At 42.7% G+C, this 14422-nt stretch overlaps 2 protein-coding genes across 2 annotated transcripts; both read left to right on the top strand.

Annotated features, from left to right (window-relative positions):
- Window positions 1-280: 280 nt before the first annotated feature.
- Window positions 281-3489, top strand: LOC100565509 (7-alpha-hydroxycholest-4-en-3-one 12-alpha-hydroxylase-like). Its single transcript, XM_003221886.4, has one exon. It carries the CDS (start codon window positions 1443-1445, stop codon window positions 2982-2984), a length of 1542 nt encoding a protein of 513 aa, XP_003221934.1. The 5' UTR covers window positions 281-1442; the 3' UTR covers window positions 2985-3489.
- An 8135-nt stretch (window positions 3490-11624) lies between these two features.
- On the top strand, window positions 11625-13370 carry LOC100551676 (7-alpha-hydroxycholest-4-en-3-one 12-alpha-hydroxylase). Its single transcript, XM_003221900.4, has one exon. The coding sequence runs from the start codon at window positions 11644-11646 to the stop codon at window positions 13189-13191; it is 1548 nt and encodes a 515-aa protein (XP_003221948.1). The 5' UTR covers window positions 11625-11643; the 3' UTR covers window positions 13192-13370.
- The last annotated feature ends 1052 nt before the right edge of the window (window positions 13371-14422 follow it).

Below are 14422 nucleotides of genomic sequence, written 5' to 3'. Positions count from 1 at the left end.
AGAAAAAGAGGATTTTTTTTAAAGGTAGCCCAGGGAGGATAGCTCCAGGAGGTCATCATTCTTCCTTACCTCCTTAAAATGCTTACCTCCTTAAAGTGCATAGCATCCAGATAGAAAATGAATCTTTTGGCTCCCCAGAGCAAAAACAGAATTCATGAGGTTCCCAAAAAAATGGATCAAGGCCCCAACGAAACCTAGGATGCTGAAACAGATCACAGTTTACCCAGATTGCACAAACCTATTAGCTCCAGAGCAGGAGTGCATAAGGACTTCACAGTTCCTCAAAAGTCCTTATGATATGCAAAGCAAATCCTACTACTGTTGCAAGAACTGAGAAAACTGTTGCAGGATACAAATCTCAGGATGAGCAGATAGTAAAATTGGATCTTTGTGTGTGATGGTTTCAAAGCCTGGGCATCCATCTTCCAGCATTTGTGCTTGAGGTCAAAGTTTGTTCATTGGCCCAGATGAAAATATGATAGGTACATTGTGTTGGCATACACATCAGTGAATAAAAAAAAAACACTGCTGTATGCATGTCTCTGGATTCACCATTCTGTTTCAAGCAATGACGTAGGAATTCATTAATGTTCTTCTTGCAGAAGACCTGGGAGTGGAAGTGTGACATCAGGTGGGAGAGGAGTCCTTATTGTTTAGTTTCCCAGAAATACCATCAGTAGGCTGGGATCTGTAAAAATGTCAAACATGCCATATGGAATGGAATGGAAGAACAAGAAGAAACAATGGAAGCAGCAGCAGTTAGTTTGGTACATTTTGTCGTCGCTCATCCTTTTGGCTTGAAATGAGATAATGGCTTCAGCATTGGCTCTTGGCTGCTATATTAACTGATTGGTTGCCCCCACCCACTATTTTCATTGAAGTCCTCTTGTTCTTAGTTGGTTAATTAATTGTCTCAGATTGTTGTCTGTGACCCTAGCCAAACCGTCAGCATACATCACTTCTGTGGCATCTAAAGGACCTGCCCCTAATTTTCACTGTTTTGGTTCCTGAAATTTCAGGGTATGAGATGTTCTTGATCCCAGGTTTGGGGAACAGGAAATTGTCACAGTATGGATTAGGTATCAGTGTAATCACAGTATTAGCAGCAACTATATTATTCAATGAACAGAAATACCGATTGGGTCAACGTGTCCTTCCAGTTCCTAGCAATATTTATAGTTCAAATGTGTCACTTATAAAAACCATAAACATGCCCTTAATCCCACCCAGGAAAAGAACATAACATGGATATAATGGTATAGAAAAGAAAGGTAACTACTGAACTGTGACTAACATTGACAGGGAGAGGAAAACCTCAATTACTTTTGCCAGTTCGGGAATGGCAAGAAGTAGTTCCGCCCTGATTGCTATCTGGCTGGGTGCTTTATAACTAGTCCAGGAGACCTATTTATCATTTGCAGGACTCCTTCATCCCAACAGCCATGAATTTCTGGGAGACGGTGCTTTCTGCTTTCCTCGCCTCCCTTTTGGCCATCATTCTTGGTGGCCTTTATACAATCGGGGCCTTTCGCAAGAGGAGACCCAAAGAACCTCCACTGGACAAAGGCTTCATTCCCTGGCTCGGATACGCAATACAATTCAAGAAGACTCCTGCAGAATTCTTAGAAAGGATGCGAAAGAAGCATGGAGACATTTTCACCGTCTTGGTTGGTGGCAATTATATAAATTTTGTGTCAGATCCACATACGTATGAACCCTTAATGAAGGAACCCAAAGAAAAACTGGATTTTGAAAAGTTTTCATCAATGGTGGTTCATAACGTATTTGGTTTTCAGCCCACACAAGTTCATCATCATATTGTGGAAACAATTAGCAAGAAATACCTCAATGGAAAGCATCTCAGTGAACTGAACCAAGTGATGATGGAGAAATTGCAAGTTGTGATGCTTAATGGCCGGAGTTCAGGCGATGGGCAAAAATCTTGGCAGCAAACTGGACTCTTCCATTTCAGCTACAAAACAATTTTCCAAGCAGGCTTTCTTTCTTTATTTGGCACTAAGCCGGGCAAAGATGAAGGAAGCAAAGAAAAGCTTGTCCAGACGAATCTAGCACAATGTGCAGAGACATTTGAACTCTTTCAGAAATTTGACCATTATTTCCCACAACTAGTTGTCAAACTGCTGAATCCTGCAGAACAAGCAGAGACACAGAAATTACAGAGCACCTTGTGGGACATTCTGTCCATAGATAAGCTGTATCAGAGGGACGACATCAACAGCTGGGTGGTTGAAAATGATCAGGAGATGGTTAACAATGGAATGACAGAAAAAATGAGGACTCAGTTCCAGCTTCTGCTTCTCTGGGCATCTCAAGCTAACACTGGTCCAGCCACATTCTGGATTATTTTGTACCTTTTGAAACATCCAGAAGCAATTAAAGCAGTTAGGGAAGAATTAGGCAGAGTCCTCAAGGAGACGGGCCAGGAGGTGAAGCCAGGAAGCCCCTTCCTCAGTTTGGCTTTGGATAAAATAAAGACCCCTCTTCTGGACAGCGCAATACAGGAAATGCTGCGCTTGAAAGGAAGTGTTTTCATAGTCAGAGGTGTCATGGAAGACATGGATATTAAGATGGGAGATGGCAGGGAATATACATTGCGGAAAGGGGATTCTCTGTTTCTTTTCCCCTACATTGGCTTGCACATGGATCCGGAAATCTATCCTGAGCCTCAGACGTTCAAATACGATAGATTCATCAACCTGGACGGCACCAAAAAGGAATTCTATAAGAATGGCAAACTGCTGAAACATTACATTATGCCATTCGGGGGTGGATCTACCATGTGCCCCGGGCGCTATTTTGCTGTCAGTGAAATGAAGATGTTTGTGATCTTGATGCTTGTCTACTTTGACATGGAGCTGGTGAATGCCGAAGAGGACATGCCGCCAACAGACGAAGCACGGTGTGGCTTTGGGGCTGCCAGTCCTTCCCGCGATATCCAGTTCAGGTATCGCCTGAGACATTGAGATGAAAGAAACATAAGTAAGCTTTCCAAGGCATGTACTATTTTGATTGATGGGCAAACTCTGGGAAGAAAAGGACTAAAACTAGTTCATGTGTAAGGATGGAATTTCTCAGTGGGGATGCATGGAGTGAGGAGAGCCAAATTCCAGTAGAGTGCTCGTACTGTTTTGCAGTTAACAGAACATAAAGATTCTTGTGCACCATTGCATTGACATTAGAGCCAAGGGCTTGGAGATGTTGATGATCTCTAGAATTGACACCATCTCTGGCCACTAAAATCATTACAACTTTAATTTCACTGGCTGTTTATGCTGTTTTAATAATGTTTAGCATACTTGTTTATTCACTTGGACATCATATTATTGTTGTTTTTCTTAATCTGTTTATCCTATTATGCTTACATTATTGATGTACTCTGATTGTTGTTTATGTGATTCTAATATGTTGCAAGCCACTTTGGGTCCTGTGAGGGAGAAAAGCAGGATATAAATAAATATTTGTTGTTGTTTTGTTTTGTTTTGTTTTTGTTTTCTGTAACGCGAGCAGTGGTTGTATGCTAATATGAATAATTCTTCCATTAACTAATTTAATATAACTCTAACAGTAACACTCAGGTGTAAAGCATGGCCATCTTTATTCTTTCCAATGTAGCGGACAGTATTGTCCACACTGTGTTTTAAGCTTTCACCGATTTGCGTATCCAGATCAAGGCTTATTGTTATTGAGGCAAGCTTCTTAACCCCAGTAATTGTTCTGGGAGTAAAGTTTATGGAATGAGTGCAGGTCTGTGCACTAACTCAGTTGTGAGTTATATCTCAAGGTAAATGTAAATGTAAAGGTTCTCCTGAGATGAGCCGTATCCAACTCTGGGGGTTGCTGCTCATCTTCATTTCTAAGCCGAAGAGCCGGTGTTGTCCATGGACACCTCCAAGGTCATGTGGCCAGCATGATTTCATGGAGTGCCATTACCTTCATGCAGAAGCAGTACCTATTAATCTACTCACATTTGCATGTTTTTGAACTGCTAGTTTGGCCGAAGCCAGGACTAATAGCAGGAGCTTACTCCGCTCCCTGGATTCAATCCGTCAACCTTTTGATCAGCAAGTCCAGCAGCTCAGTGCTTTAACCCGCTGCGCCACCGGGGGCTCCACTATATCTCCAAAGAGTACAGTAATTATTTTACTCTTTTGGGGATTGGGACACTAGTTGTGCTTTGCAGTGATTGTTTGAGATGCAATGTCAGCCATCCTCTGGCTATAAAAAGATTCATCTCCAGATTGAAGGCAAACTTCAGAAAAACTCCCTTGATACCAACCCTCAAATTATGTGGTTGTTGAGCATATCTGACAACAGTGAACATGAGCAATGCCAGTAGAGAAGAGCTAACTTCCTAAGATCTAAATCCAAAGGCTTGTCCTAGTGAGAGTAGCCCAACTGGCTTCCTTTTCAATAATTGATTCGATGGGTCTCTTGTAGTTGAGGCTAGCACTTGGTTTCAGGCCTGATTTCCCACAATAATCCTAATATTACACCCAGCCATCAAACGCACCATTCAGTACTAATGTTGAACTAGGACAAATGTGCTGTGCTTGCGTCTCAAGTATCTGGTGTCAATGCAGAACATTGTCACATCACTGCTCGACTGCTTTACATCATTCCCGCATTGCTCATCTCGCAATCTTGACCAAAGCTACTGTTCCAGTATGTACCATCAATGCAAATGGAAAGCTGGTACATCATGAGTACATTGTAGTACCATATTGTTACATGCATACTGCTTGCCATACTTTTTTGTAGCATACCAGAATTAGCTTGTTAAAAGAGGTCTGTGCAATGCAGCAATTAGAGTATTGATCTGGAACTTGGGTGATCCACTAGAAATCAAAACGCATTGCTTCATGTGTTGTTCTATTTCATTTGGAGGGAGGGAACTGGATTAATAGCATGGCTAGAATTTTGTCATATTTTATAGATTGTACAGAGGTGGAATAACATACTCTGATCAGGCTGCCAAAATCCATTCCTCTCACATCTGATTTCCAGAGTGGCAACCAACCAGCACTGAAAAATGCTACCAAAATCCAACATCAGGTCTTTCTCCCTCTACTTTTACACAATTTTGGATTTCTTAATATGGGGTCTCCCTTATTTAAAGATTATGCTAGGGGGCCTCATGTCGCAAAGCAAAATGCTGTCCTGCTCATACCAGCTCCCCCCCCCCCCTAGGAAAGCACTGGGGTTCATGGAAGCTCCAAAGGCATTCTCAGAAAATAAAATATCGATGACTTAGAGCTCAGATTGTTTATTCTGATGTGCTCCCAGCCACCTAGGGGAAAAGGATAAGTAAAAGGAACTCTGAAAGCATCCAGAAGTGGCCATGGGGTTTCATTAGGGAGTGTTTTGGTAAAGTTATACGTACATGGCAGCAGGCGACTACTGAATCCGCTCATGAGTTCAACATCCAGTGTTTACAGGGCACAGAACCTATTTGGGAGATTTGGTGTGTCGGATAGCTATGTTAAGGTTTGGTGACCACCCTGGGTGGTTTCAGTGCGGTTGCAACAGCCACTGGCTTATGTTGTGTATGTATGATTTCTACTTCTCTTGCCTGCTTTTTTGTTAATAAGTTTTGGATGTTGGCATCTTTGTTTTGTTTTTATAACGTGATGTGCATTTGGCTTGGGTTTGTTGTTGCCTGTATGTTTTCGGGGAGTGTTTGTGCATGTGTTCTAACTTGTGTGAATGGTTACTTTCTTTGGGTGCATCTACACAGTGTTTTCCAGGCCCTTGATCCTTTCAGTCGCCTTCTTCTGGACACTTTCAGCTTGTCAACATCTTCCTTCAATTGCGGTGTCCAGAATTCGACACAGTATTGCAGGTATGGTCTGACCAAGGCAGAATAGAGGGCGAGCATCGCTTCCTTGTTGTAGTCTATCCAATCATGAATTTCTGCTATCATCTGGGCCATAGATTGTTTCAGTTGTTTTAGCTCCATTTTGAAATCTCTTATAACTTTATCTGACATTTATTTCTTTAAATTAGGTCCTAGTTGAGCCATTTCTGTCTGCAGTGCTTACATTTCTTCCAGCAGCTTTTTATTTTATATCCAATGATGTCACCATAACTATTGATCCTCGTCATGCTTCTGTAGCGTTCCCTTCTGATCTTAGTCCTGAAGACATTATCTTCATAATAGCTTTAGCAGAATAAACCCATCCCACCAGTGTTTTAATTAGTTGTAATGACCTATTTTCTCCACCAGATGCCAAACTTCACTCTTCTTCTTTAGGAGCCTCTTCTTCTTTAGGAGCCTCTGATGGCCTAGGGGATAAAAGCCTCCTGACTTGAAGGTTGGCTTGCTGACCTGAAAGCTGCCAGGTTCGAATCCCACCCGGGGAGACACTTCTGCCTTTCATAACGCAGGCTATGTCCTTACTTTCCAGCTCCAATAAACAACCATTTTTTTTTACTTCAGGCAGTTGAATATTCACTCTTAGGTAAAGGTAAAGGTTTTTACTCTTAGGTAAAGGTAAGTCCAGTCGTGTCCGACTCTGGGGGTTACTGCTCCTCTCCATTTCTAAGCCAAAGCGCCGCCATTGTCCGTAGACACCTCCAAGGTCATGTGGCTGGCATGACTGCATGGAGCACCGTTACCTTCCTGCTGAAGCGGTACCTATTGATCTACTCACATTTGTATGTTTCCAAACTGCTAGGTTGGCAGAAGCTGAGGCTAACAGCGGGAGCTAACTCTACTCCCCAGATTCAAACTGCTGACCTCTTGGTCAGCAAGTTCAGCAGCTCAGTGGTTTATGTTGAAGTGGGAATGATTGTATATAGTGTTGTTTAAATGTAATTGAGTTATAGTATTGCAATGTGAGCTGGAGATTGCATCATACTGTCTGCTGTCCACTATGCGAGTGTGTAAAGAGTTAACTGTGTATTGCATCAGACAGCAGGGGTGATTATAAATAGCTCCCTGTGTTATCTGTCTCCCCTCTGCCCTCTGCTCTCTGCCTATTTGCACTCTGTATGTATATGTCGTCTTGAGAGTTTTCCGTTTGTCAGTAAACCTTTTGTAGAAAGCCAAACAGGCTTAAGCCTCTTTATTGGTGCCAGTGATTCTTCGTTGATCTTCCGCTGCATGTGTGTTTATCCAAACCGCGTGCTCTGACAGTGGTTATGGACCCAGAAGGACCAGCAGACCTGTGACAGTGGTTATGGGCCCAGGTTATGCAGCAGACCTGCGACAGTGTTCAGAAGAATCCAGAAGGGGACCAGAAGAACCAGCTGGATCAGCACCAGAGCCTACTTCAGAACCTGCGACTGTGCCAGAACCAGACCAGTTTCCAGTGTACCCAGTATACTGTCCAGTCTGTGTGGAGCCACAGGTCTGGGAGCTGAGTGGTGAGCTGAGCTGTGAGCTGTGAGAAGGAAGCCGTTCTGGTGAGCCATGCTTAACCTGCTGGAGAGGGAGAGTTTGTCTTCGGTGGAAGCAAGCTTTGCCCGTAGCAGAAAAGCAGTGCTTCGCAACGGGGCATGCTGGGCTTTGAAGTGATTTACGAGGCGAAGGTTCAAAGGAAAAGCCATAAAAGTGCCGTACATTCCTGTGAAGGTGAGGACTGCCAGGCTGTGCTGAGTGTTTGTTTCGTCAGCTGCTAAAGGCTTTATCTCGGGGAATCAAGGGTCCTACCAGGAAGGCAAGGATGGCAAGTTCAAATCCTTTGTCTGTGTTTGATAAGTTAAGTGATGAAAATCATAAGGAGTGGAGCATTTATGTGAAGCATCTGTTAGTCAGAGAAGGGCTACAAAATACTATTCTAGGAACGGAACAAGACGCAGTTAAAAATGAGAGAGGACTGGCAACATTGGTTTTGAGTTTAATGCCAAGTCAGTTAGTTCATGTGCAGAATTTGCAAACTGCACAAGAGGTAAGGAATGTGTTGAAGCAAGTTCATCAGAGACAGAGTACTCTTGGTAAAATGATTTGCACTAAAAGACTTTATAGAACAACATTTGAAGAAGGGGCAGATGTGAGGCAACATGTTAAGAAGATGAAAGATTTGTTTATTGAATGCCAAAACAGAGGTGTTCAGATTGCCAAAGAGCAACAGGCTTATATTATGATGTCGAGCTTAACTGCTGAATGGGACCATCTGTTGCATTCCTTACAAAATGTGACAGTGGTTATGGGCCCAGAAGGACCAGCAGACCTGTGACAGTTTAATACGCTACACCACTGGGGGCTCTTACTCTCCATAATGTTCATTTTAAGGTCTCTTTCTATTTAGCTTTCTTACCTTTCTTTCACACTTAAGCTTTGCCCACCCACGACACAATAATGAGACAAGACAACTGAGCTGGTATAACTATGGGCAACTTTTATTGAAATTATTACCTATTTAAACTTTCTTCATGAACTGCAACCAGCTAAGAGTGGGGGTTTGGCTTTGACGTTGTGTAAGCCGAGGCAGTGGCCACCTGAGACCCATTACTCAGCTGACTTGGGAGAGGCATCTAAGTTCCCCAAATAACTCACCTGAGTCATAACCAGAGCAACTCTTGGGAAACTGTATAGAGAATTGACCCCCCCCCCCCCCAGGTGTTTCTTAACTCCTAACACAGCTCCAAGGACATTTTTGTTTGCCCCACCTCAGCTGAGTTTTGGGTGGGATCCCTCAGAGACTCTTATTAACTCATAGAAATATTTTTGATGGAAGTTACCTTTCCTCATTACAACTAGAAAGCCTTTAAAATGTCTATTTCTAGGTTGATACCATTTGCTTTAAAAAGCTGGATCCCTGACATGGAAGAATATCTTAATTTATTTCATAAGAACTGTAGAAAATAATTTATCACAGAAACACATAACTTTGTTATTAATAAGTCCAGGTTTCTGGTCAGGTAAGACAACCCACATAAATAGCTTGTACAAAAACAGGGTGTGGACTATAATAATGTGGAGAAACCCATTGAAAACACCCAAGTTTGGGCTAAGAATGTTTTGTGAGATTGAAGACTGGATTTCAATAAAAGTGGACTAAATCTCTTTTGAAGTGCGCAGCCTGTTTGGAAAGTGTGGTTGAGCTAACAAGAGCACAACCTGAGTCACATGTGTCGTAAATATCCATTAATCACTGAAGAATCATGCTTTTTCTACTGCAAAGCATGTTCAAAATTCTGCAATAATAAATCCTATCCATTCAAAAGACTGCATTCTGATTCAGAAGGTGAGCTCATAAGGAAGAAGTGTTTTGTGCATCTGAAGATGGTTCTTATTCCAAGGCCACACAATATGTTTCCAGATTTCAACAACCGGAGACTCGTTCAGCATCCCTCACTTCATAGAAGCTTCTCTCAATCCTATAAAAATTTACTTCCTTCCTTTTGGTCTTTGCGTGGGCAGTTTAACTCAGTATAAAGCAGCCCCAGATCAAGCATATTCATGCCAAATCCAGAACTATTGTTCCCATGGCTGGGGAATACAGCTGATCTGCTGGAGTGGTATATATCTTACTCATCTATGTCGCCATCGCCACCTCCACTACTAGATTATCATGGAACTCTGTGTAAGGTCCTGGCCATCATGAGCATCTCTGCTGACATCAGAAAAGGGAGCCCACAAGACCAGGAAGATGGAAGGATATTGCCCACTTTCTTCAAGCTCATCATGCAAATGCACCATCCTGATGTCTGTAGAGATATCCAAGATGGCCAGGAGCTCACATAGAACTGTGGTCATCAAGGAGCAATGGTGACATGGCCATGGGCGATCCCATTTCCCTGCACTGATGTATCCTATGGTGTCCAAATGGGATTTGATTTAGCTGCCCAGCCTGATCCAAAGCCACAAAATGCCCTGGAGTCAACAGGAAATTCTGAAGTACCCCTCTACTTTGTCCAAAGTGGGGAAAAGCTGGGTTTTTTTAAAAAAAAAAATTGGAAATTCATGGGATGTAACTGTGCTTCATTAGGGACTTCATCAGACGGGTGGGGAAAAGCAAGGGAAAGTGGAGGGAATAGTCTTATCCCGTTCCCTACTGTCTTTTCCTATCTTTTGGAATGACTAGCCATCCCATGTCCTTTCCCCGTCTTTTATCCCCCGGTGGCACAATGGGTTAAACCCTTTTGCTAGCAGGACTGCTGACTTGAAGGTTGGGTGGCTGACTTGAGGTTGCCGGTTCAAATCCAACCCGGAGAGCGCGCGGATGAGCTCCCTCTATCAGCTCCAGCTCTATGCGGGGACATGAGAGAAGCCTCCCACAAGGATGGTAAAAAAATCCAAACATCCTGGCATTCCCTGGGCAACGTCCTTGCAGACGGCCAATTCTCTTACACTAGAAGTGACTTGTAGTTTCTCAAGTCACTCCTGACACACACACACACACAAAATCTGCTTTCCCCCACTTTCTCAGGTTTGGAGTTGGGTAACCATCAACTTCTGATGACAAACCTCTGGCTCTGTTTCCATGTGCTGTAGAAATGGAGCCCCACAGAGTCCCACCAGAAGTTCCCTTTCATCATGGGATGGCCTTCATGGGGCTCCTGTGGGGCTCCATTTCCAAAACAAATGAAAACGGAGCAAGAAGTCCATTTGATGAGGTCCCAAGACACCCAAACTTTCACTTGGTCAAAACCAAAGACAAACTGTTTGTATATCTGAAAAAGGCAGCAAGAATGGTCTACGCGAGACTGGAAAATGGAAAAAAAAACCCACAATAGAGCAGTGGTTAGACAAAGTTATGGACATTATGGATATGGACACTTTAACATTCTTAATGAAAAGACATTTGGGGAAACCAATAATATCCACCGACTGATGACTCTTCAAGGAATATATGGAAAGAAGAAAAGAAAGAGATAATGTATCCAAATAGATTTAAGCACTGAACAAACAATTGGTCCTAGAACTGAAGAGAAGAAAAGGGGACAGGACTGACTAAAGGAAGATGAAAAATAAAGCAACACAAAGACAAAGAGTGGAATCCAAAACTTCCCCCTCCCCCCTGTTTTCTTTTTTCTCTTTTTCCCCTTCTTTTGAATTTTTCTTCCCTGTTTTTACCCATCTTCATACCCCCTCTTTCCCATCATTTAACTCCCCACTGCTCTTTCCCTATAGTATTTACATATTTTATTCACTATAGAAAAAATTTCATTAACATTATTATAAAAAAGGCAGCCAACCTTTCATTCCAGGCGATCCCAGGGTTCTTCACTAGTGAAGAGAAGCCCTGCAAAATATGTTGGCAGAGCTTCTGCCTAAACAGGATTTTGGACGTGCTAGTTAAGTGTCTTTTCCTGAAGAATGGAAGCAGAAGCAGAAATCACTTGCCATTCTCTCTTCCTCTCCTCTTCTTTCTCTTCTTTTAATGCAGTGATTTCTTTCAGGAATTTTAAGTTTCCAATAAATATGTATAAGTTCTAAGCAATGACAGCTTCATAGGGAAGACATGAAGAGTCATAGCATAAAGCATAATAATTTAGGAGGGACAGATGAGTACGGAATGTTATTAACAACTGAGGGCACAGGAAAACCACAACTGCTTTTGCCAGCTCACAGGTGGAATGAGGAAGTCCTATCTAGATGTGCATCTTCATTGGATGCTGTATAACTAGTCCAGGAGACCTATTCATTATTTGCAGTGCTCCTTCAACCAAGCAGTCATGAATTTCTGGGAGACGGTGCTTTCTGCTTTCCTCGCCTCCCTTTTGGCCATCATTCTTGGTGGCCTTTATACAATCGGGGCCTTTCGCAAGAGGAGACCCAAAGAACCTCCGTTGGACAAAGGCTTCATTCCTTGGCTCGGATATGCGATACAATTCAGGAAGAGTCCTGCAGAGTTTTTGGAAAGAATGCGAAAGAAACATGGAGATATCTTCACCGTCTTGGTTGGTGGCAATTATATAAATTTTGTGGCAGATCCACATACGCACGAACCCTTAATGAAGGAACCCAAAGAAAAACTGGATTTTGAAAAGTTTTCATCAACGGTTGTTCATAATGCATTTGGTTTCCAGCCCACTCAAGTTCATCATCATGCTGTGCAAACAATTAGCAAGAAGTTTCTGAATGGGAAGCATCTCAGTGAACTGAACCAAGTGATGATGGAGAAATTGCAAATTTCAATGCTTAAAGGCCATGGCCCAGGCAATGGGCAAAGAACTTGGCATCAAGCTGGACTCTTCCATTTCAGCTACAAAACTATTTTCCAAGCAGCTTTTCTGTCTTTATTCGGCACCAAGTCAGACAAAGAAAGCGGAAGCAAAGACAGTTCAGTAGAGACCAATCTAGCACAATGTGAAAAGATATTTGAAATATTTCATAAATTTGACCATTATTTCCCACAACTTGCTGTCAAACTGCTGGATCCCATAGGACAGGCGGAGACACAGAAATTACAGAGCATCTTGTGGGGCATTCTGTCCGTAGATAAACTGTATCAGAGGGACGACATCAACAGCTGGGTGGTTGAAAATGATCGGGAGATGGTTAACATTGGAATGACGGAAAAGATGAGGACTCAGTTCTTGCTTCTGCTTCTCTGGGCATCTCAAGCTAACACTGGTCCAGCCACGTTCTGGATTATTTTGTACCTTTTGAAACATCCAGAAGCAATGAAGGCAGTGAGGGAAGAACTGGGCAGAGTCCTCAAGGAGACGGGCCAGGAGGTGAAGCCAGGAAGCCCCTTCCTCAGTTTGGCTTTGGATAAAATAAAGACCCCTCTTCTGGACAGCGCAATACAGGAAACGTTGCGCTTGAAAGGAAGTGTTTTTATTATCAGAGGTGTCATGGAAGACATAGATATTAAGATGGGAGATGGCAGGGAATATATATTGCGGAAAGGGGACACTCTGTTTCTTTTCCCCTACATTGGATTGCACATGGATCCGGAAATTTACCCTGATCCTCAGACTTTCAAATACGACAGATTCATCAACCCGGATGGCACCAAAAAGGAATTCTATAAGAATGGGAAACTGCTGAAACATTACATTATGCCATTCGGGGGTGGATCTACCATGTGCCCCGGGCGCTATTTTGCTGTCAGTGAAATGAAGATGTTTGTGATCTTGATGCTTGTCTACTTTGACGTGGAGCTGGTGAATGCCGAAGAGGACATGCCGCCAACAGACGAAGCACGGTGTGGCTTTGGGGCTGCCAGTCCTTCCCACGATATCCAGTTCAGGTATCGTCTGAGATGCTCAGATTAAAGAAATTTAAACTTGGTAATATTTTGCCTTGCATCTCTTTATTCTGATTGAATCTCAGAAGGGAAAAATATCATTGAAAAAATCTTTACAAAATGTGAGTGAGAGGTTTGGTTGTGTTGTTTTGCAATTTCAAGTTTGATTTCATCTTTAGACTGACATAAAATTCTATCTTTAGACTGGCTAATGTATTTATTTCGTGTCAAAAGCATTGCATAATAAGTTTAACACTGATAGAATAAAGAGATCAGAAGAGCTAAATAATTGTAGACCAGAAATGGGCAACAACGACTGCATTGTCTGTAGCTTTAAAGAGTTCTTCCTCTGTGCATGAGGCAGGGCATGACGGGCAAGCATACAAATGTGGAGTTATTTGTTCTGCTCCACCGTCGCACAAGGTAGGGGCATCTTCTAGGTAGTGCCATTTAGCCAGGTTGTCTCTTGATCTGCCAACTGCACTTCTGAGTCTGTTCAGGGACTTGCAAGTTGCCTATTCTTGGTTTATCCCTGGAGGAAGATACTCATTGAGGGCCATCCAGTTGGAATTGCCTGATTCTGCTGCCCACAGGGATAATTTTACTGTTTCTGGATGAACATTTAGAGAATTACTGGTTTGCATGAAACTTTTCCTTGATTTAAGTCTACCGGGAAGAGGCTGATAGCCATACAGTTAGTGGCTTTCACAGTATTCAACCATATTTCTCTCACGATTGGCAGCAACATCCCATTGCATATTGGGGGTGGGGGGTCTATCAACAGGTATAGGTTTATGACATCCTGTTATTATTCTACATGTCTCATTCAGTGCTATATTCACCTGTTTCATGTGGACAGATTTATGCCAAACGGGGCAGGTATACTCAGCAGTTGAATAAGACAAGGCCAGGACTGATGTTCTTATTAATTTTGGGTCTGCGCCCCATGTGCTGTCAGTAAGTTTCTGCAGGATGCTATTGTGTGAAGCTACTTTGTGCTTGGTGTTCATACAGTGTGTTCCTAAATGTTAGCATTCTATCTAAAGTGATGCCAAGATATTTAGGGTGGGAACAGTGGTCAAGCTCTTGGCCTTTCCAGGTAACAGTTTCCTGTTGGCTTCACAATTACATAGATGGAAAGCACACACTTGTGTCCTGGCAGGGTTATGCTTCAGGTTAATAGCAGGCTACCTGAAGAGGTTCCCACTGATATATGGCTCTGGTATAAGTCTACTTGTTCTGTTAATTCTGTTGGCTGT

This window comes from Anolis carolinensis, chromosome 6, assembly GCF_035594765.1.
Source record: "Anolis carolinensis isolate JA03-04 chromosome 6, rAnoCar3.1.pri, whole genome shotgun sequence".
Taxonomy (NCBI): Eukaryota; Metazoa; Chordata; class Lepidosauria; order Squamata; family Dactyloidae; genus Anolis; species Anolis carolinensis.
Note: the sequence above shows the minus strand (reverse complement) of the source record. Positions and strands in the feature narration are given on the sequence as shown.